This window comes from Euwallacea similis, chromosome 3, assembly GCF_039881205.1.
Source record: "Euwallacea similis isolate ESF13 chromosome 3, ESF131.1, whole genome shotgun sequence".
NCBI classification, from domain to species: domain Eukaryota; kingdom Metazoa; phylum Arthropoda; class Insecta; order Coleoptera; family Curculionidae; genus Euwallacea; species Euwallacea similis.
The window spans coordinates 6044353-6068624 of NC_089611.1; the positions used below are offsets into that span (position 1 = coordinate 6044353).

Here is a 24272-nt window from a genome sequence, read left to right on the forward strand (position 1 = left end):
AGTTGGAGTGTCCGAGAGAAAATTAGCATGTGAATATCGTAGTTCCAAGGATAGTGTCTCGAGAGTTAGCAAGACAACCTAAAATACCGAAAAAACGTGCTCTACATACAATACCCTAAACCAGTTAGCAGAGATACCATGATGTTATCGTCATTTGAGGCATTTGATTCATTTTGTTAATGATAAATTCATTATGCTGGACGATGAAAAATATTTTACCTTTTCTAATTCGGAAATAAAAGGAAACGATGGTTTTTATATGGACAATGTAGAGTCTTGTCCAGACGACAGAAAACAGTAATCTTCCTCACCCCTCCCTCCCATCCAAGTGAAGGTTTTTGGGCACTTTTATCTCGCAAAGTGCATGATAGAGGGTAGAAAACAGAAAATGAAAAACAACTGCGACGTAGAATCTTCGGAAAGTTGCGCGAAATGGACGTTGAAGTTGTCCGAAAGTTGTTTAATATTCGCAGAAAACTGCGTCTCGTGGAAGAGCAAGGACCTCTATTTAATTAAAAATAACAAGGGTGTTTTGAATTTAGTTCTTAATTAAAATATGTAACAGGTCGCCCAAATATTTTTATTTGTTATAAAAAATCATTGCCTATTATCTTGTGCCAAAAGCTTTGAAATATACTTTAAAGTATAAACAAATTTTTGGAAAATTTTCCAAAACTTTTTCTTGCAAAAAATATATAAAAATTTAAGTGTCCGGTTAATTTTGCACTCCAGTGTATTTTTTCATTTCTTTTCGCTCGCCAGATATCCGTTGATTGTATCCAAAGAATTCCCCGATGATCATTCTGTTTAAGGTGAAAAAAATCATAGTTTATCGAAAGGAGTAGGAAGTGAGCCTTCAATAAATTATGAGCATCATGAAAGCATGATCGTGTACATGTTTATTACGTATATAATGTCATTGTAGTGTGCACGTGCTCCATGAAGTGCTAAAGAGTTTTAAGCATTTGTGTTTGTTCATTAAGCGTAGACATATTGCATAATGTCTTGCTTCTAGGAAGAGCTTTTAACCTCAGAATTACGGGTTTATGCACCTACAAAGTATTAATATTTGTAAAGCAATATTACGTAGTCTCAAAAAATAAATAAATAAAAAAAGCCTAATGAGATTTCAGGACGAGCAGTTTCAGAAAAGGGTACTTCAGCTCTATGCGCTCTATGACGCCGCACCAACGAACTTGCAAAATCTCGATTCCTAACCGCATGGCGTTTATGTAAATTTATTTATTTCACATAAACTTGCTGGTCACGGACCCAATTCTTTACCCTCTTTAAAACGCAAGTCCAGTTACAACCTCTTACAACACGAAATATCATTTAAATGAGCATATACATACATACGCAACGCATTGAAATGTTATTAAAGCCACAATAGCAAAACTAAATCTTCAGGATGATAAGTATTCAGTGTGAGAAGATGTGTAATAGTGGGTAATTTGTCAATAAAGGTTTTAGAAACTCTACTTGCGTATAATTACAAATGCTTCATTAACCGCATGCCAGCACCGTTTGCAACCAGGTTAGCGAAACAGTTACATTATGAAGTGATGTTTTATGTCGGATCTGTGGTGAGAATTGCGAAGAAAAATGCACAATTGTGGTCTTTAACATTCATGCTTGAAAGAGCACAAATTCAAATATTGAGTCTAAACTTCAGCAAAATGTATTTAATTTCGTGATCGTCACCATAAACGGCGAGAATTCATCTCAAACTAAGAAGTATATTTGCGTTCGATTGAATAATATTTGAAGCACCAACAATTTTGATCTCGAGAGAATGTCGAAAGTGCAAATAAACTGTTGAATTCGATTGAGGCCAGTGGTTCAACTTATGTTAACGAACGTTCGAAAGGAGCCTTTTATTATAATTTTGTAAAAAATAATTTTTGGTTCTTAGATTCCACTTATGTTTCATAAGTGCTAATAATCGAGAAGTTATTGGCTTTTTCTTTTTCAATTATCAGTTGCAGTGCTATTGCAATGGATCCGTGATATTTACACAAGCGTTCGGCCTTAGCACCGGAGAGGAATTGCTGTTGACACTTTTACCTGCAGCTTCGCCTTGGGGTGATGCAAAACCTAGGTAAAGTCCCAATTTTTTCTTGAATGAATTCATGAAACGTTACATAAACCCGGCTCATTTTACATTCGTATTTATATTGAATAACCCGATCATGAAACCAAAACGTCTTCGGCACGCGAACTTTGGACTAAAATGTCGACAAAAAAGTCGTAAACCTGTCACAAGATGGTTTACTTTCTGATTTTGTGTAGCAATTGTGGTTGTGGTTCATTATCCACCAAACACATCAACTTTTACTTTTCTTAAACGCAAACATTTGCCGTCATTGAAATCATGATTATTTGGCAGCTTCTTGGACAGAGAAAAAGGAAATTATTAATGGGTTTCGAGAGGGATTAATTTGGATTTGTTTACTTTAGTTAGTGGTCGCCTTGGCCAGTTTGGTCAGTTACGTAATAGGGCAGTTTAATGGCAGATGGTCAGTGAATGAATCGAAAGAATGGAATTAGCGTTGAGTTGGTGATGGTTGCAGTGGCTCTTTGGGTCGCACAATAGATGGCTTTGAAGGTATTGTTTGTTTTTAGAAAAATTGCTCACCTTCATACCCAGTCACTCCTTATTGTAATTTATCTTTTTGATTAAAAATTGGCCTCTTCTAATAATTCTATTGCTGCTTCGAATCGCTCCAAGTTCGAATGTTCGCAATGATCTAGCGAGTTGAATAAAAATAAAAAATTAAGATTTAAATTCTGGGGAAATGTTCAAATATTCTAGTGCTGAAGAAACGAAGACATTTTTCTGAATGTAAAAAAATTAAGTTACTTAATAACAAAAACTAAACACAGGAATTTTAGTGTAACTCTGAACCCCTGTGTTGATTTAGATATGTCAAAAGCTCATTTGAAATGAAGGTTGGACACTGGATTCAACTGGCTTCTAGCAGAATTACAGAAATTCGAGAAATTATGAGGTAATTTGCAAATCCTTGAGGGTTTTCAGAAATGCGAAATTGCGAATTAATTAAATTCCAGATACTTCCTATTAGATATTAGAGGTATGAGCAAAGCAAAACCAAAACTACATTGGTCTTAATCTCGATGTTCCATGGAGAGTCTTGGTCTTGGAGGACACTTGCAAGTGTTATTACTTTTTTATCTAATACTTGCACAAGTGCACTATAAATAATTATTTAAGGAGGTAGTCTAGTGTGATGGGTTAAACAAAATTTTTTTTTGCCTTTGTGATAGTTTATTGTCATAGAATTAATATTTCATAGTCGATTTAGGCGATTTCTTCCTTTTTGACTGATAATAACGCCTCAAAGCAGACGCATTAAGTGCGCGTGCTAGAGACTGGAATAGGCAGATAGAGTATACATTAAGGTTTTTCCTGCACATATCAATCAGTCATCAAGTTTCTGTTATTCATGCCATGTATGGAATGGCAGAAAACATACAGAAGAATATGATGCTTGGTACGAGACTCACGAGGAAAAGTGTTAAGTAAATCATTATGGTAGTTCTGGTAAAATGGAAGTAGATGGCATTATTGAAATGTTTCGGCGATCACTGCAAAATCACAATGTAAAATATGCCTTTTACATCGGTGACGAAGAGACAAAAACTTTCAAAGATCTACTCGAAACTGCTCTTTGCGATGATTACTGCGAAAAAAAAGAGAATGCGTGTTATACGTAAAAAAAAGGATGTATACGAGGGTAAAAAAAACCAAAAAACAACTTTCGCTACTGATAAAGGTACAGATTGAAAGACAGATTAAAAGATAGAGACAAATTGAAAATAAGCATTAGAAAGCAAAACAAATAAAAAAAGCCCAATTAAAATCTGAACCGAAAACTGCAACTTTAACCAACAAAGTTACGCAAGATTTGTCGTTGTATTACGGATTAGCGATTCGACGACATCTTGATTTAGTGGAGGACATGCGCCGAGCAGTATGGGCTACTTATTGCAAAATTTCTACCGACGAAAAGACTCAGCATCATCTTTGTCCTGAAGGTGAAGACTCGTGGTGTAAGTGGCAACAGCATAAAGCCAGGGGAACTGCGTATTCTCATCCACCTACTTTCGATGAAGAAACTTAACAGGTGTTAATGCCAATATATGAAGATTTGAGCCAATACGATCTTCTTAAGAGATGTTTAGGTTCCAACACGGAAAACAATAACGAAAGTTTCAATTCTTGCGTTTGGCGTTTGGCGCCTAAACACGTATTTTGCGGCAAGAAAATCTTAGAAATTACCATTCGTAGTTTTGCCTGTGTATTTAACGAAGGCTACATACCCATTTCGAAGATTTTCGAAATAATGGAATGCGTAATTGGTCCAGAAAGTTTATGTTTTATCTGTAAGTACGACGTGCAGCTCTGACGCCCCGAAAGAAGCTCCCATCACCAGAATAGAAGCCAGAACAGCTAAAGATGAGTTATGATCCAAAGGAGGGACTTATGCATGGGCCTGGCGTTGCTGGTTAGTCATAAAAGTTCAGTTTTTTTATGAGTTTTTAATTTGAAAACTTTGAATGCGCTTTTTTCAAAACGACATTTTTGCACCTGGCGTAGGTGATAATTTAAAAACGGCTGAACATGTCGACTTCAAAATTTAACACAATATTCAGCAAATTTATGGTTATCGTTTGTACCTCAATTATGTTAAAATTTTGATTCCAATACATAATTTTACACCATATATAGCACAAAAAATCGTATCTTTCTTTTGACTTTTGCAGGATTTTTTGCCATTTTGTTAATTTACAGTGAAATTTAAAATTTTTTGTATGGATAGTAGGGACAGTGATACAAATTAAGAATCCCTTTCGATTTTCTATTTCAGATATCTTTTTTTTAAAATAATTTTCTTTTATAGAGAATTAGAGAAATCTGCGAACAGACATGTGGACCTGGAAATAAATTTATGTAGGTAGCCCACATAGTATCGAGTTGGCCATGGTTAGGTCGACCAACTATTAGGTTGTTCGGAAAGTAATTTCGTTTTTTCCCGACAGAGGATTTAATGGTATTTTTTTGCACTTAACCTCACACTTAAGCCATATAATTTTTATATGCTTTGAGAGCTCATATAACAAGGCTTGTGTGTGAAACATTTCAATTAATTCTACGCAGTAGTTTTTGGTTGGTGCCCTTTTAAATATGGAGAGCGATAAGCAGCATTTTCGACATATCCTACTGTTTTACTACAGAAAGGGTAAAAATGCTGTTCAAGCCAGAAAGAAATTGACCGATGTGTATGGAGAAGGTGTGTTGACAGTACGCCAGTGTCAGAACTGGTTCTCTAAATTTCGATCTGGCAATTTTGATGTCGAAGATGCACCACGTTCGGGAAGGCCGGTTGAAGCTGATAAAGACGCCATAAAGGCATTAGTTGATGCGAACCGTCGAATAACAACACGTGAGATCGGATTGAAGTTAAATTTATCGAATTCAACAGTTTATGACCACTTGAAAGGCCTGGGATTATCCTCGAAGCTCGATATATGGGTTCCCCATGTTCTCACAGAGAGAAATCTGTGTCGCCGCATTGACGTCTGCGATTCGCTTCTCAAACGTGACAAAAATGATCCGTTTTTGAAGCGCATCATTACTGGGGACGAAAAATGGGTTGTATACAACAACGTCAAACGCAAGAGGTCATGGAGCAAAAAAGATGAATCGACTCAAACCATTTCCAAAGCCGATATTCACCAAAAAAAGGTGATGCTGTCTGTTTGGTGGGATTTTAAAGGAATCGTTTTTTTTGAGCTTTTACCGGATAACACAACGATTAATTCGGAAGTCTACTGCCAGCAGCTGGACAAACTGAAGGATGCACTTCAACAGAAAAGACCCGAACTAATCAACAGAAAAGGTGTAGTGTTTCACCAAGACAACGCGAGACCTCACACAAGTTTGGTCACTCGCCAAAAGCTTTTACAGCTTGAATGGGACACAATGCCACACCCACCATATTCTCCAGACCTGGCACCATCGGATTATTATTTGTTCCGGTCACTCCAAAATTTTTTAGACGGTAAAACTTTCATCTCAAATGATGAGGTCAAAAACCACCTCGATCAGTTTTTTGCCAGCAAAGACAAAAAATTTTATGAGCGTGGAATTATGCTACTACCAGAAAGATGGCAAAAGGTGTTGGACCAGAACGGCCAATATATAATTTAATAAAGCATTTGTTTATTATACGAAAACTGTCATTCATTTTCACATAAAAAAACGAAATTACTTTCCGAACAACCTGATAAAACTTCTTCCTTCTCTTCATGCAGGTCCCCCCGGGACTGCAGTCAGACATTATTTCCTCCGTTACATGCGATCACTTTTGCTCTTCTTCAGGATTTTCCTCGGTGACCGATATAGCTCTATTTCTTCGCTCTTCTTCCCGCGCCTTCGCCTTCAATTTTCAAACATTTCCATAATTATTTTCCAGCTTGTTTCGTCCCGGAGCAGGATTTCCGAGACGTTGTCTATGCCAATCCTTATATTACAATTTGATTCGGCAATTTGCCTATCTCTTTCGGAATTGGGGCATACAAAAATCGTATGTTCTGGTGTGTCCGTGCTGCCGTAGAACTACTTCAGATATCTAGGAGGACCGGAATTACTCGCGCCAGCAGAACAAACATTTTTTTAATCGATGTGAAAGCAGCTTTATAAATAAATAAATGCATATTTTTAAATTATAAAAAAAATCTATTGTCCTAACTCATATCTTTCCTGGGAAAAAAATTGCCCAATTTTATGTAATACTTTTTGACAAAAAAAAGTTGAAATTGTGCTTATTTTTAGAAGTTCACTCTAGACTACACCCTTAAATAAAATTCCTTAATCGGGAACGAACAAAAACAACAATTTTCATTTCTTTACAGTTTTTATTTTTATCAGTCCCTACAACCTGCGCCTTGTCTTAGACCTCTGCCAGACCTGAAAAATGCCTCTAGCATCGAATCGGTGCTTTATCGATTGTGCATACAACAACCTGGTGCTTTTATTGAATACTATGAAGAATAGGAACAACAGAAAGCCCTGAAGAGAGGCGCTAATTGAATACAAGTAGGTAAATAGACGATCCCCTTTTATTTGGCCAAGGAACCCAAAAACCATGTTAACGCCCAGCATAAAGAAGAGTAATAAAGCTAATCTCCACTGGAATAATACTTCGTGATTGGTGTTGTCGATGCACTCAGTCTTTTTATGGAACACATTGTAGATAATGAAGATGAAAATGACAAAGTTTATCGATAAGATAAAAAGCACTGGGAGCCACACTCCCAGATAGAGTCCCAAATTGGAGGGGTAGCACAAATTCGCCAAACTCTTTATGTAGTTGTGAGGTTCTATGGCAATTACACAAATTACGGGGATGGTTGGAAAAACCCAACCACAAACCAAAGCTTTCACTAAAATGTGTTTTGGAGGACCACCAAGGACTTGAACAAATCGCTTAAACTGGAGAATCGCAACTGTGAGCATCCAGGCACATTCAGATAGAATAGTATAATGCAAAACACACCCTGCAACTGTACACCAATAGTCTTGAGAAATAGTTTTAATGTAGGAACTGACATTCAAAGCTACAATCTTCATGGAAATCGCTATGGAGAAGTGAACCAAAATCTTGTTCCCAGTATTTTGTCTCCATTTCTTAAAGAGAATAGCTGTGAGGAGGATTATGATAACCCCCAAAAGAGACAGAACACACCCTATATTGGTTATAATGTTTAAGATTGGGTCGAAGTCTAATTCGTCATCATTGGCCAGCAACATTCCGAAATGGGTAACGTGGGAGTATGAGCAAACCCCCAAGGAGTGGTCAGATTGCCTTCTAGATTCATTGGTCCATTCTCCATGTTTTGTCACTGAGCCTTGTGAATAATTCCAGAAAGCGCACTGACTGTTACTATTGCCAGGTTTTAGCTTATTCATAACTCTCACAGTTCCATTAAGATTTGAAGTTACACCTTTGGAAACACCTGGAAAAGTTACTCCAAAAATCTTAGTGGTGTCTCTTTGAGCTTTTTCTTCATTGAAAAATACATTACTGTAATACACACTAATTGCCACCTTAGGAGTTTTCGTGACATCCCTAATCTGCTTCACCAAATCACTATCCAGAGTCACCACGGCATATATGGATTCATTTCCAGTGAAGTTACTAATATTAAAATCAAAGTAGTGAATAAACTCAAATTCACAATTATAATCGCCACAGTTATACAAAATCACTCCGGTTACATTAGTTTTGTCCAAGTTCTTAACAATCACTGAAAAATTATCATGGTACAACTCCAAGTTACTCACTTGGCCTATCATTCTCTCCACAGAGTACAGGAGGAGGTCAGTAGCCGAATATTTTACTTGGGACTTATTCAAAGTGTCTCTTGGCACTTGAAACAAAGTGCTTACTATTTTTGATATAAGTGTAGTGATTGTATTATTGCTCAGAGAACAGTTGATGATCTGGGATATCAGGGACACGTCTATAGGCTGCAGGATCAGATGGTGTTCTTGGGCAATATCGTAGACTTGAGTTAATTTCTCCAATGATGTTAGATTGGAATCCTGAATTTCTGTGAGATCTGCAGTGATGTTGAGGCAACACATGACCAATGCGAAATGGGTCACGTGAGTGAAGGTACATGTCACTATATTGCTCTCGTCCAATGTACTCCAAGATTCAGTCTTCCAATCGTCTATAGTGAAGTCCCAATAGGCACATTTCCCATTGAAGGAGTTGGGATATTTGATCAGTATTTCTCCTTCGAGGTTTTGATAGAGATCTGGAATTAGGACTTCAACAATGGGATTATTGACGGTTTTTGTAGACGGAAACCACTGGGTGTTGTAAAAAATCGCAATAATAATTCTGGATTTACTTGCTGATATTTGCCGCACTAATTCTTGACTGAATACTATCGAAACTTCTCCTTCGTTGGGTTTTTGAAGATCAAAGAGGCAACTTATTTGGTGATTTTCTGCGATCACTAAGCCTCGGAAATGTTGAGAGTCATTGCTACCCACGGTAATCAATGTGATGTTTTCTGCCATTGCCAGATCAGTATCTTTGAAACTTTTTAAGATTCTGTCTACGTTCTTTAACGTTAAACCACTATCAGCCATGTCCTCATTAATAGCAAATAACGAATTCAGGAATTTCGCGAAATTATTCAAAGATTTAAATGGAAATTGCTTGGTATTTTCTAAAATATGAATCATGTAGAAATTCTCGGAGGAGTTTTGTTTGAAGAGCTTTCCAGGTTCCATAGAGTTCTGGTATTTATTCAGACAAAAGGTGGGTTCAAATATGTCTCTGGGGTATGCATCTGAAGAATCTAATTTTATGTAAGCACGATTGCTTTGCAACCACCCTGATTGATGATCGTTTCTGGGTAACCTGAAGTGGCTCAAATGATAAAAATCACACTGAGCCACATGATCAGTGACACCAATACTCTCAACAATCAAGAAGCTTTTGTTATTTACATGGAATTTCCATAATGAGCAATTGTATTGACCGAAATTGGTTCCTTCTTGAAAGATTGATAACGGGCCTTGGAACTCCTCATCAAAGCCTGGAAGTTGCACTCCAAAGACCATGGAAGAAAAATATTCTAGACCTATAAAGAGTTCTGAACTATAATAGATGAAAAGTATTAACCTTGGGATAAAATCATTGGAATCATTTTTGTAGTTCTGAAGTTGTGAGTGTAGAGACTCAGATAGAAGCAGTAGAACATTAACACTTTCGTTACTTAGAGTTGAATTTTGCTCATAACTGTCAAAATCTTGAAAATCACAAGACAGAAAGATATTTCCAGCCTGAGAACAATTTGCTAGGACTACCCCTCTAGCAGTTGCATCAACTTCCAAACACTTGGTAGCAAAGTTCTTAGACTTCCATTCTCCACATTTTCCATTAGTCACAGCATTTTCAATTGAACTCAGCGTTATGTCCATAAGTTTATAATTTGACTGGAGACAGAGGGCCTCTGTATGGACGTTCATGATGTTATTCACTAACTCTGTAGTTAAATCAATAATTAATGTACTTTACATATTTTAAGATCAACTTACCTGTAAGAACTAACATATCCATAGTTTCATTAGACATCGCTTTCAGGATCGAAACCAGGATCAAATGTTCAAATGAAGTCACGCTATGGTAAGTTGACGTTAGATTGACCAGTATTATCAAGGCTAACTCATACAGGCCCGAATTGAACAAGTTCAAGACTTTCAGTAGCTGCAGCTCATTTTCCACCAAAGACGGAAGTTTGTAGGTGGAGCAGTTCTCTGAGATACCGGATATTGAGGCTTGAATTGAAAAGTTGCTGAAGCCGCTGATGGGGACCATGATTAGATTGTCTGCGGCACAAAATTGGTCAAACGGGGGTCCCACGTCGGTCTGAGCGCAAAGGTCAGACTTCAAGTACTTTTTAATTGAATAACCCTTTCTGGCAACCGTATCATCAGGAAAACACATTTCTTCGGTTACTTCTATCTCACTGTATTTGGCGACTTCAGCAAAAACTGGAAATCCGAAGTTTGTAATATGATAAAAGTTGCATGTAATTACTTTAGTGAAGTTCTCAGTGGCTTCTGAGATCCATCCGGAGGTATCGCCGAAGTTCCAATATGAGCAGTTATAGGAAAAATAACTTGCCGAATTCTTGAAATATCGAATTGTTATTGGTCCCATGAATTCTTGATTATTGAAACCAGGGAGCTGAACTCCGATTACAAGACTTGATGTCCTTAAGCTGCTAATTTCCACGAACAGTTGAGAGCCATAATAGACTGATATCACTAATTTTGGATTGTAGCTCTGATTTCCAAGACTATAATCCTTAATTTGCTGATAAAGCTTTGTAGATAGATTCACAGTGGCATAGACGTCCTGAGCCATTAAGCTGGTCAAGTTGAAAAGAGTAACGCAAGTGACTGGTTGAATTTCGCAGTTGCTGAAGTCTATGCAGTTTTGAAGCTGGAAACTGCATACGTCTTCGAGGTTGGTAGATTTTGCTGCAAATCTGGCATTGTTCCATTCACCATTTTCAGATTGTTCTAGGATTTTATCTACGGATTTTAGCAATAGATCTGTGGATCTGAAGTTCGTTTGAGCGCTGCGTAGAATCTCTCTGGGGACCATCATTAGGTTGTTTACCAGATCTAAAAGTAAATGGAGAGTTGAAGAACTTATTGGGGACAAAACCGATAGAGAGAGAAGAAATTTCAGTGATTTTAAATGGAACTTGGAAGTCTAGAAATATACAAGAATCAGTAGCGTAATTTTCCCCCTAAACACAATTTTTAATTTTTCAAAATGGTATCCTTATCAAGAAATAGTTTTGAGTTCGTCCTCGTTTTCGGTAATTTGCATTTGATTCGCTCCTGGATATTTTTAAGGAAATTTCAGTGTTCTCCGTGGCCACAAATTCTCGATAATATCGACGATAATTAATTTTGGAAATTGATAGGAAGTATGCACCACACCTCCTTCAGTTCGAGAGCTATTCAGAATTTTCTAAAATTTGTTGAGGGCCCTTTTTTATTAATTCCCCTGACTGGTTTACATTCTGAGCATATTTAATTTGAAGCAGCTACCCACAGAATTAATTTAAGCTACGGATTCCGCTTCAAGGATGCATCAGCTATAGGACCACAAACAGTATTAAACCGCAGAATTGACTGTTACTCACCTGTAATTTGATACATGTTTGGTTTAAAATTGGCAATTTCACTCATGAACTTGGCCACAAGAGTAAAGTCCAAGGTGTTGAAGCTAGTCGTTTCCAGATTCTGTGATAAAGCTGTCAAATTTTTCAGACTTTCCTGAAACTCCTCTTTCCCACTATGGCTCGATATGGCAACAATTTTGCTTGTCAGAGCTGAGGAGGGATAAAAATCACATTGCTCAGTAAAATTGGACCAATAGGCTCCATCCACATAGTTCCCAATGCATTGTCTAGTTACCAAAGTCATATTTGTGGTGATGCAATATCCATCTTGAGGATCTGTATAGTATCCCAACATTGTATGGGGCCAAGTTAGAGCTTGCTTCATATAATTAAGTTCAGTTTGTTCAGCACAGTAATGGACATGCCGAAATTCAATGAATTCGAACAAAGGCTGATTCTTGCATATATTTTTAAGGTTGTTGTACTCATCCATGTTGTCCTCAGTTTTGGAGGAGGTAAGATGGAAAGTAATATTGATCTTCTTCATGATTTCATCAAGAGCGCTTATTTTGAAAATCCTGGGATAGAAAGAGATATTCGCGGGAAGCTCGTTTTTGAACAGATTTTGCAAAGTTTCCAGGTTTTCTGAGGTAAGAGGGTATTCGGATAGGTTTAGCTGCTCGTCTTCATAATTGTTAAGCCTAACATGAACCACGTAATCCAAATTTATTGCCGAAGGTTGAGCTCTGTTTGAAGTATTCACTGAGAGATATGGATACAAAAAAGCCTGACACCAATAGTACCCTGGCCCGGACTGATCACGACCAATGGGGGAAAACCTAATTGTGAAGATGCTGCTATCATTATATATGATTTCCCCATCTAAATCGCCAATGCGATACAAAATGCTTCTGCCGTCAGCATCAGTGAAGCAATAAACCTGAGGTTTCCTGTTATTTTCCCACAAAAAGTTTGTGTAATTGGTGATGTTTAACTCATAAACCTCTCCATCACGGCTAAGAGTCAAATTACCCAATAACTCTTCACTCTGGAGTTGCCGCTTGTATATTGCGCAGTTGGAGGTGCTGGTGTTTCGCAATATCCAACCTTGGTCTGTCAGAAATCCCAGATTATAGGAAAAGTTGACAGTTGGGGCCCAGTATGTGTAGTTAATTGTGGAATTGTCTGACCAAATAAACTGGGATAAATAATTTTGGCTCAAACCAATCCTGCAAGTCGTATTAGGGAACAAAAGGTTCTGATAGGGCTGCAAGAACTCAGCAGGAACTTCTTCACCGACCACATTATCCGCGTCTACATCTTCGCAATAGCAAAGTGAAGTAGGTTCATATTCCCCCGGTTTGCATAACTGCTGACTATGTGAAGCTCCACAGTAGCTGCTAGTTTGATACTGCAGAGCATCATATACGCATAACGCAGGATAAGAACTGTTACAATTAACACCCTCAATATAGCTACTGTTGTGGTACACCAAGCACTTTTTGTCCATAAAGGTGTTGTTGTAGAAGAAAATCTTGCAGCTGTTGGTACATATTTGATATGGGGTTTGGTATTTCTTGGTAGGCTCAACGTAGCGATATAGACCTGAAATGTAGGAGGTGATATTTAGGCTGCTCTTGCCGGCTTTGTTCTCAACTAGAAAATTCCATGTTTTGCAAAATTCTTATAATTTTATAAAGTATATGTACAGGGTATCCCATATTCAATTCTCAACATGGGGACTTCGGAAACCGTAGGTAATGCAGAGTCGGTTAAATGGAGGTAAAGTTGCGTCTTTATGAGAGGAGTACTTTGCCTTTTTAATTGTTAAAAATTCCGATTACTTTCGGAGATATCCGGAAAAAATCGAAAATTGCTATTTTCTTTTTATTCTTTTTTTGTCTTAAATTACAGAGAAACATGAAAATAGAGAACATTTTCTTAAGGCACATTTTCCTGCGCTACAACATAAAAATAGTTTTTCGGAGATAAAACCTTTCACTATTTTAATACCATCATCAACTTTTTTTTTTCAAATAAGGATCTGGCCGATTTTTTACGAATTCGGCTAGTCATTGATAATTGAAAAACAACCATGTCTCGCACTTGCCAATTTGCGAAATTTAGATCAAAAACATTCATTGTCATGATTTTGAAAATATATTTTAAACATTCTAATTGTTGATTCAGGTCTGTACTGCGGGCAGGCCAATGAGCTGCATCACGGTTACCCATCCACTTATTTGCAAATATTCTTTTTAGCTATAATAATATAAATAAAATAAATAAGTAGGCCACGTCTGTGAAACCAATCGTAACACGTTTATGCTTGTCATGTGATCAATATCTGATATTTATTGAGCTATCCATTTTGATATAGGAGTTCTTAATTTCTGCCATGAGAGTGGATACATTGTGGAAATAGGATACATTAATGCAGAGTGTGAAAATACCGACGTATTGTTTCTCTTGACAATGACTATTTTTGATCTAGACGTTACAAATCGGTAAGTATGACACATGGTTGTTTTTCAGTTATCAATGACTAGCTGAATACGTTAAAAAACGGTCAAGTCCCTATTTGAAAAAAAAAGTTAATGATGGTATTGAAATAGTGAAACGTCTTACCTCCGAAAAACTATTTTCATGTTATAGCGCGGGAAAATGTGTTTTAAGAAAATGTCCTCAATTTTCATGTTTCTCTGTAATTTAAGACAAAAAAAATATAGCAATTTTCGATTTTTTCCGAATATCTCCGAAAGTAATCGGAATTTTTAAACAATTAAAAAGGCAAAGTACTCCTCTGATAAAGACGCAACTTTGCCTCCATCTAACCGATTCTGAATCTTCTATAGTTTCCGAGATCCCCATGTTGAGAATCGAATATGGGACATCCTGTACAGCGTGTCTCACGATACATGGAGCTACCCTCATATGTTAGGAACGGTTTACGCGATTTGTTTCAAATTTGAGCCATTTGAGTATCTTTAAATTTTGATTTTAATTTGATCAAGATAATTTCCTTTTGCCATTGACCTACGTCTTTACGCTAAAAAATACGTGTCAATTTTAAGAAAAAATTATTAGGGCAATTTTAACCGCAATCTTTTTACGTTTTATGAAAGAGCATCTTCAGAAATCTCCTGGTATGCAATTTTATTGAAATTTTGAATGAATAATTATAAAAGGTGGCAAATAAATTATTTTTATTATTTCTAATTCTTTTAGCAAATAGTACTATTATTATTGACATAAAAAAAATTAAGTAATGGAGGTAGCAAGAATGAAATAGCAGATGTTTAACGCTCTGGTTTGTTCCTTAAACTGAAAATAATAAAATAATTATAGTGGGCTGATATCTCTTAGCAATCTCAGACATAATTATTTAAGTAACTAGAATAGCTAATAACAAGAGAATTTAAACGACTTACATATTAAATTGAGTATTTTCGCTTAAAATTTCATATTTCAAAGACGGTCGGTCCTATTTTTATAAAATTGTACATCAATGAGTTTCTGACGATGCTCTTTCATAAAATATAAAAAAAGCGGTTAAAATTACGCTAATAGTTTTTTTTAATTGACACCTATTTTTTAGCACCAAAACGTATGCCAGTGGAAAAAAAAATGACCTTAACCAAAGCAAAATCGCAATTTAAAGATACAACACATGACTCAAATTTGAAATAAATCGCGTAAGCGGTTCCGGAGATATGAGGGTGGTTTCATGAATCGTGAGACATTCTGTATGCTTCCTAAAAAACATTTATGAAACGCTAAATTAACCAAAAAATGGGACCTCCTGAAAGACGCCAGATGGTCGCCTTTCGGTTCCTTGTTAGAAATTCATTTTTTTAACTGGAACTAACTTGAACTAAGATAGCTATAAAATATTTATTAATTATTTTATTATTGGGTTTATACAACATTTACTTTTGCTATGCGTTATAAAATTTATAGGAAATTAAGGGAAAATACAGGGAATTACCCGTTTCTTCCTTAAAACCTAAATCTTGTACACATTTATTTCTTACCAATTCCATAAGTATCCGAATCTTCCCTTTGCACAGGGATCCAAACAGGAGTTAAAGATATTATGCCTAAGTCCACATAATCGTCCCAGCTAGCCTGACGTGGATATGGACACTTTGGAAAAAAAGTTGTGGACTGTAGAATGGAATAGCAATATCGCCCATTTTTGCTTGGGGTGAGGTTCGCTGGGCAAGGGTTAATCGGTTCTTGGGGGGTGCAGGGTATTGAAGGTTCACTGTCCCATTCTTTCCCTGAAACACACATTCGTCATATAAATCAAAATCTTCTATGTCTATTTCTTACCTTCACATTTCTTGGTAACTATTTTCCAGTTATGATCGATGCATAAAGGCTCTGAGACCGCAATTTGCCCACAATCCGTGTCCGGCCACGTGATATTCTGATCTTTGGTCACATTTTGGGTTGTAACGGAGCATTTCTAGAAAAACGTTTAGGTTGGTTGGTTGAGGGAATTGTTTTTTTAATTATTGTTGATAATCGAAGTATCGATTCTATCTATTAAACATGTCGCAAAACAGCGACAGATGGCTTGGTGATGTTGAATCACAGGTAATTAGCAGGAAACGCAAATCATTGTTGGGAGTAAAAATGTTTACTTTTTATTTTTTTCTTCATCCAGAATTTTTAAGACATTTGTGTCATATTTGGTGCACTTATGGGTTACCTGTTTTCCCTTCTATTTTCTTTCATTTTAGTACCTTCCTAATTTTGCGCGTTTGCAAACGAATTCTCTATCAATTCAAAAACTTAAATCCTGTGCCTTGCATTTTCTCACATTTATCATCGTTTTTGAGATATTTGCAACAATAAATTGCAAATTGGAGGGGTATTTTTTTATAGCCCAAAAAATGAATCACCTTGTGGATTTTCAGAATCATTCGATATATCTGGCTATTCAGAGCCTTAAACTAACCTGTATTGATATATCCAGTTTGAGCTAAATGTTTCAATCTTTGGGCAATAAAAAAAATTAATTTCCACGCCCTGCGTGTTTATATGTATGAAAATCTTGTGTATTTAATTTAGAAGTACTCTCTTATATTTTTGCCACCAATTAGGAATCTACTTTTTGACTCATTTCCAGAAAAAAAACTGTAAATACAGGGTGGCCCAACGAAAATTTTGTATCTCGATTTCCAGTATTTAAAATAAAAATGAGTAAAAACGCTCGGGCTCGTCGATTTTTGATTCGAAGGGAACAATCTTTTATTCTATTTGTAATCTTTTAACTTCTACCCCTGAACAGGGGTGACAGTTACCCGCAAAATATTTAATAAGAAGGGGTGTCGAGTGACACCTCATTTTAAAGGTAGTTGTACCCCCCATATTATAACCTTTAAGTTTAAATTATCTGCCATTATCTCCGTTGGTATGACAGCTTGTCAAAGTCTATGGGAGAAAAAGAGTTGCAGGCTTCAAAATGAGGGTAGAAAGACCTTTAAATGTGAGATATCATTGAATCGTTTTGAGAAAAATTGGCGTTACCTCTAATCGTATAATTCATGAATGCCGCCAAATTACACCCGAAATGTCATGTAACTCGAGATAACGCTTTGAACAAAATTTCCTTTATTGTATGGAGGTAAATGGCAGTCATTTCCATCATTTAATAAATTGGTTAGAAATATAATATGAACACCTTTTTTCATTTACCCACCTCTTTTAAGAAAAAATGTACAAATAAAGAAACGGGCCCTTGTAAATTCGAGGGGTAAAATTTATTTTCGTCAAAAGAATTCAGTGATATCTCACGTTTAAAGGTCTTCTTAACCTCATTTTGAGTCTATAGCTCTTATTGTGATAAATTAATTATTAACTAAAAGCTTCCTTTCTCAGACTTCAAACTCCGAGGTTATAATCAGGGTACAACTACCTTTAAAATGAGGTGTCACTCGACACCCCTTCTCATTAAAAATTTTAGGGGTAACTGACACCCCTCTTCAAGGGTTGAAGTTGAATGGTTGAAAATATAATACAAAATTGCCCCCCCTCTAATCAAAAATCGACGGATTCCAGTGTTTTGACGTATTTTCATTTTAAATACTAAAAATCGAGGCGCAAAGTTTTTTTGGGCCACCCTGTATGCTGCCACTTACACAATCAGTAGGAGTTGTAATTGGAGAATTCCAAGGCGCTATCGACTCTGTGTAATCAGTAGTTGGCATTGGCGGCATGGTATGATGACTAGAATGATGATGATGATGGTAATCCCAATCACCATCATTATCCACACCATTTTCACCCACATTATCTTCATTTATGTATATTGTATCACCAGATACAGTGACATTATCCGTAACATCATCAAAAACTTCACTTGAAAACTGAACATCACTTTGAATTAAAATTATCACAAGGCAAGACAATGACTGTAGATCCTTCATTTCGCTGCTGTAGTGCCACAACATAGGAAAAACTGTTGTGTTTTTGATATGACATGACGGTTATTAGTATCAGATAATTAGAGGAATAAAAACGCAATTCTGGAATATTTGCGGAGATTATGTGCATATTAGATAAAATTGGGAACAAATTAGTTTTTCAGCTGGATGTGTGTTGTTTGTCTAAGGCTCGAAAAATGGGTAATTGGCAATATTGAATCATTAATTGTTGATTACGCAACGTAATGAGGAAACCCTCAAAATGCACCCGATAGTTAAACTTGCGACAGCTAGTTAATCTTCACGCATTGTTCACACCTCTTTTACACTGAAGATCTTAATTGCAGATGATCCGTACCTCTAATTGAAACATCACAGTCCATGTAATCCATAATGACCACGTTTTTACCGATTTTTTCCACTTTCTGCTCAAGTAATAACATATACGAGATAAAACTGCTGCAAGAAAGAACAACCTTCGGCTTTCTATAGCGATAATGAATCAAAACCCAAGAACCATTATTATTAGTGTAGATAATGTGTTACAGTGTAATCCGTGGCTAATTGCAGCATTGAAAGGTGATATTAAAAAAATGACGATAAATTTTCTCAAGATGTTTTTGGCCTGATTTGTTTTAAAGTTTAAAAATATTAGTAAAAATTACCTCTATCGCTGTTTCAATGAAAGCTACAATGAGCGAGCGCACAGGAATACAACCGCCGACCAAAATAACGAGGATGCATGTCTTCAAGCCGCTAATTAGCCTCATTTGCACTTGCAATTACTGAAAATGTAGTTGAATGAATAATAATGAACGATTTGCTGTAATCATGTAGTTTGGGAGATTTCGCATGGCTTCAATGCACATGTAGCAGATTGTAGTGGTGATCAAGTGTAAAAACATTTAATATATGATGATTATTCAAGTGTGGCATTGTTTGAGATTAATTACATTAGTACAGGATACAGGACAGGAACGTACTAGGGGAAGGGACGCTATTCCTCAAATCGCCTACGTTGGGTCAAATCAACTTTACTTGTAGCTACGAACCTTCCAGTCTGTGATCAGTATATCGATAATTTACGGGTTTTTGCACTGAAGAATTTTGAAGAAGAACGACAGGGGTTAAATTAAATTATCGTTCTTTTCTGATCAAATCAATTAAGACAGGAGCGCCAGTGAATCACCTTCACGCAAGCCCATGAAGGCCTGAGGATACTGTACAAATGTGAACTTTACAATTTGAAAGTGATTACTAAGATATTGACACATTTTTGAATACAATTGTAAGACGTGTTTATTAGAAACCCCGATGGAGATTTTCAAATTAATAGAGTCCGCCCATGCTCATGTCAAATTTCATTATTCAACCAAAGAAAACCCAAAACGTTGTTAATATCCTAAAATATTTGCCGTGTTTTGAATCCATGGTCCAAGGAAATTTTTTACTCAGGTTCATCTACATCTACGGTAGACATTCTCGGAGGTGGGACTTCCCATGCTTTCCGAGAATGGCCGAGGAAGTCAATTGATCTTCGGTCGCGTTCCTTCTATGGATGAGTGGATCCACAGAAGGCCCTGTCCACCGATTAATGGTAGAATATGGAATTTGAGGCTTTCTAGAATTGGAATTTGGAAGACTCCAGTGGAGCTGGAGTGGAATTACTGAGGCAGGAAATTGCGGACTCTCGAGCTGAGGTAGCCAATAGCCAAATTTTAGATAGTGCCTGAGCCTGTTGCATATCCTTTATCGGCATGGCTATCATTGTTGCAAAAGTATTCACGTAAACATCATAATTCAGCCTAAAAGTTCATTAAGCTAGATTATGATTCATCAAAGCATCTTCTACGTTCATAAAACAGGCACAGCATGTGGTAATTTGAAATTTTTACTTTCCAGTAAATCTACATAAGCAGGATGTTCCTGCAAGTGAAGGGACCGTTTCACAAGACCATCTAATGGCACACAATCTACATAGCCATTTAATAACTTTGGCATTAATTTAATAGTTCAAATCACGTTCACTGAAGAACATAAATTTGTAATGGACCTTTTAAAAACTTGCATAATCACCGATAATTTTGAAATATTCAGTTACTGTAGTCTAAACACGGTTTTCAATTAGGAGTGCTTCAATTATTGATATTATAATAGGTCGATTTGCAATGTGGACAGGCATAACGAGGGACAATTTCTTATGTGGTTATGTACCTAAATGGGCTATTACCGCCCGCCGAAATAGAAAGTAATGAAGAAGCAAGGATTGGTGAAAGGACTACATTCTTGGCAGGAACGTGCAGTAAATATGATTAAAAACACATTTGACGAATCTTGTGTGTCCTTCGAGCTTGTCAACCATTATTATAATCAATTTACTTCCTATAAATATCTTGTTATGCAATAGGGCACTTTCGCCCAATGATGACTTATCTATTTTTTCTTTCTTAAAGCATTGTTAAATTTGTCCACACAGCGAATGGATGTATAATATGAAGAAACAATGTAATGGAGAGAATCATAGGCTGCTTGCATGATTGAATTGGTCATAAAGGGTCCATCTCGTACGATATGGAATAATGGCAGTAACTTTTGAAATCATTTTTCTATCAAAGCTTGTTTTAAGTAAAAGCTTTAGGCTAATTTGTTGCCATTTTGGTTGGCCTTGAATATTTTTCTTCATGCCCTATAACGTTCCAACGAAGGCGAACTTTAGTTTTCCAAATGTTACCGTCTATTTCCGAATTCTATTGTGGAATCTTCACATATTTGAGCATACAGATAGATCAAATTTTATTGAGGTTAGATAAAAAAAATATCGAGAAAAAAATTCTTATTTTATTAAAAAAATGAAATTTGATCAGAAAAGAAAAATAATAAAAATATCCTTTGTTTTTTTCAGTCAAGTAAATAGCATTGCGGAAATTCCAATTTTTAATTAAAAAAAAGTAGTATCAATTTTTTGCTTGGTGAAATAAAATGGCCAGCTTAATCACCTGATTTAAAGCTCTGCGATTTTTTCCTTTGGGAGCCGTTTGAAAGATCAAGTTTATAAAGATCAGCCAAATGACGTAGATGACTTGAGGGCTCGTATTGTCGGTATAATGCAATCAATCAGACAAGGCACCTATGTTAAGGTGAGATCATTCATGCAAAGAATAACACTGTTTGAATAACTACGGAAAATATTTTTAACAAATGCTTTGAACATTAAATAACAATTAATTGTTGTCGGCAGTAAATTGTTATTTTACTTTAATGATCAAATTTTATTTTTTTTTAATAAAATAAGGAACATATTTTTTATCGGGAAGTTTTTCTTATCTGACCTCAACAAAATTTGATATTCTATATGCATGGTAACATTGAAAAACTAATATTGGACTTCGTTGGAATGTAACGGAGAAAGAAAAAAGTTCACGGTTTAAAGACAATAAATTAGCCTTGTAACTTTTATTTGAAAGATTTTTTATTAAAAAAATATTTAAAAAGTTATTGGCATTATTTTATATACAGGGTGTTTAGTTCACTGATATATATAGTTGAAAGAAGGTGATAGGTAGGTTGATTTTAAACGTATTTGACCATATACAGGGTGATTCACGGTCGATGGTAGGTTAGACGTTTCTGGAAGACTGATATCACGATTTTTATGAAAATTTGCATAAGTAGATAATTATACAAAGTGTCACGCATTTCGAGATATCGCCATTGTTCCGAATTTTACCAAATTCGCTGCTAAATTCCATATAAGTTACAATAAAAATTTAGTGGACAATTTGATCTGGCTCTACTTTTTTTCGTATAAACTTGGATATGTATTTTATCGAAATCAAACATGTAATAGGATCTACATATGAAAAAAATTCTGGCCTTTTAACATTCCAAAAATGAATTTTTTAAATATCAAATTTCGATTTTGTAAGCGAATAAAAAGAAAGATGTAAATGGAAAAATGGTTCAAATATTTTTAAAAACTTTTTTGACCGTTTGCTCTTTTCAATGATATATTGAAAGACGCAGACTTAATGTTGCATAAGATATTTAATAAAAAAAGAAAATAAATTACAGAAAAAATCCATACGGCGATTTAACAAATTGAATAAAAAATTAATTAGTAATTACTATGTATGCACTAATATACTATTTATTTATGATTAATTATCATACTCAAAATGAGATTCACCGTTTCTGATATAATCTCGATATCTTCGTCGTATTTCTGTGGTGATTTACTCCTAGCTTCATTTCAGCCTTCATTACTTCTGCTACCCAATTAATTTTTTGAATGAGATGGTCTCGATTGTGAATTTCCTTATTGTATAGCAGTTCTTACATTCGTCCCCAAATATAATAGTCGATTGAGTTTAGATCCGGAAGCCTGACAGGCCTTAATATTGGTCCATTTCGCCCTTTCCATCTTGTAGGAAATTAACTATTTAAAAATTGCCTTACTGTTCTCCAATAATGGGTGGAAGATCAATCGTTTTAAAATATAATATTCGCTCTTGTATCTAAAGGCACTTTGTCCAAAATATGTGGTAAATTATTTCTTAAAAATTCTAAATAATTTTCGCCATTTAAATTGTTTAGCAAAAAATATGGGCCAATCAAATGACTGCCTTTTAAACTAGTTAATATGTTTATACTATTTTTATGTTGAAACGAAGCTTTTTTTCTCATGGACGGATGAACTCAAATTTCCCCGTGAAGAGAATACCAATACCAAACATAAATTTAGTGTAAAGGTATGGCTTGGTTTAATAGGCAGGTTTTTGATTGACCCATATTTTTTGTTAGACAATTTAAATGGCGAAAATTATTTAGAATTTTTAAGAAATAATTTACCAGATATTTTGAACGAAGTACCTTTAAATCTCGCGCGGATATCAGTGGAAATCATATTTCAAAATGATAGGTGTCCTGTCCTTTATCGGAGAACAGTAAAGGAGTTATTAAATGGTTAATTTTCTGAAAGGTGAAGAGGGCGAAATGGACCTATATTAAGACCTGCCAGATTTCCGGATTTGACTTCAGTCGACTATTATATCTTGGGACGAACGAAGGAATTGCTATACAATGAAGAAATTCACGATTGAAACTATTTCATTAAAAAAATTAATTGGGCAGCAGAAGTAATGAAGGTTGAAATGAGGCTAGGAATAATCACCAAACAGATGCAACGAAGATATCGACGTTATATCAGAAACGTTGAATCTCATTTCGAGTATGATAATTAATCATAAGTAAATAGTATATTAATGCATACATAGTAATTACTATTAATTTGTTAAATCACCGTATGAATTTTTTGTGCAATTTCTTTTCTTTTTTTATTAAATATCTTATGCAACATTAAGTCTGCATCTTTCAGTACATTATTGGAAAAAGTAATGATCAAAGAGGTTTTTAAAGATATTTGAAGGGCTCTTCTTTTTACATCTTCCTTTTTATTCGCTTACAAAGTCGAAATTTGATATTCAAAAAATTAATTTTTGGGATTTTAAAGGGCCATAATTTTTTTTCGTATTTAAATCCTATTACATATTTGATTTTGATAAAATACATATCCAAGTTTATACAAAAAAAGATAGAGTCAAATCAAATGTTTCAATAAATTTTTATTGTAACGTATATGGAAGTTAGCAGTGAATTTGGTAAAATTCGGAAAAATGACAATATCTCGAAATATGTGACACTTTGTGCAATAATATATATGGTCAAATACGTTCAAAATCATCTTTCCTCCACTCTCTTTCGGATGTGTATCGACGAACCAAATACTTTGTATATGACGGACTCTATATATTGCTCTGTGCTGGTAAAAAGCGAAGTGCAAAAATAATACTATATTAGTACCCTTACGTATCGGTACTATTAATAAATAATCGATATTATAAATAATATTTGTATAAAAATTGCAAATAAATTTTGAAGAATTACCAGTTCCTTGAACCATATTAATTTCAATAACATTGAAATTGAATGTGTTTTTTCGTTTTAAATAAACAGTCGTCTAAAGTTTCGACTCATTGACTAATTAAAAAAATTACCACCCTGTAAATTCTCCCTTTATAAAATATAATTATG

At 35.4% G+C, this 24272-nt stretch overlaps 1 protein-coding gene across 1 annotated transcript; it reads right to left on the reverse strand.

Moving 5' to 3' along the window:
* Positions 1–6945: 6945 nt before the first annotated feature.
* On the reverse strand, positions 6946–18185 carry LOC136419730 (uncharacterized). Its single transcript, XM_066406259.1, has 6 exons — positions 17898–18185; positions 16084–16219; positions 15783–16031; positions 11770–13353; positions 10145–11239; positions 6946–10092 (listed from the first exon to the last, which is right to left on the reverse strand). Exons 1-6 carry the CDS (start codon positions 18183–18185, stop codon positions 6959–6961), a joined length of 6486 nt encoding a protein of 2161 aa, XP_066262356.1. The 3' UTR covers positions 6946–6958.
* Positions 18186–24272: the final 6087 nt, after the last annotated feature.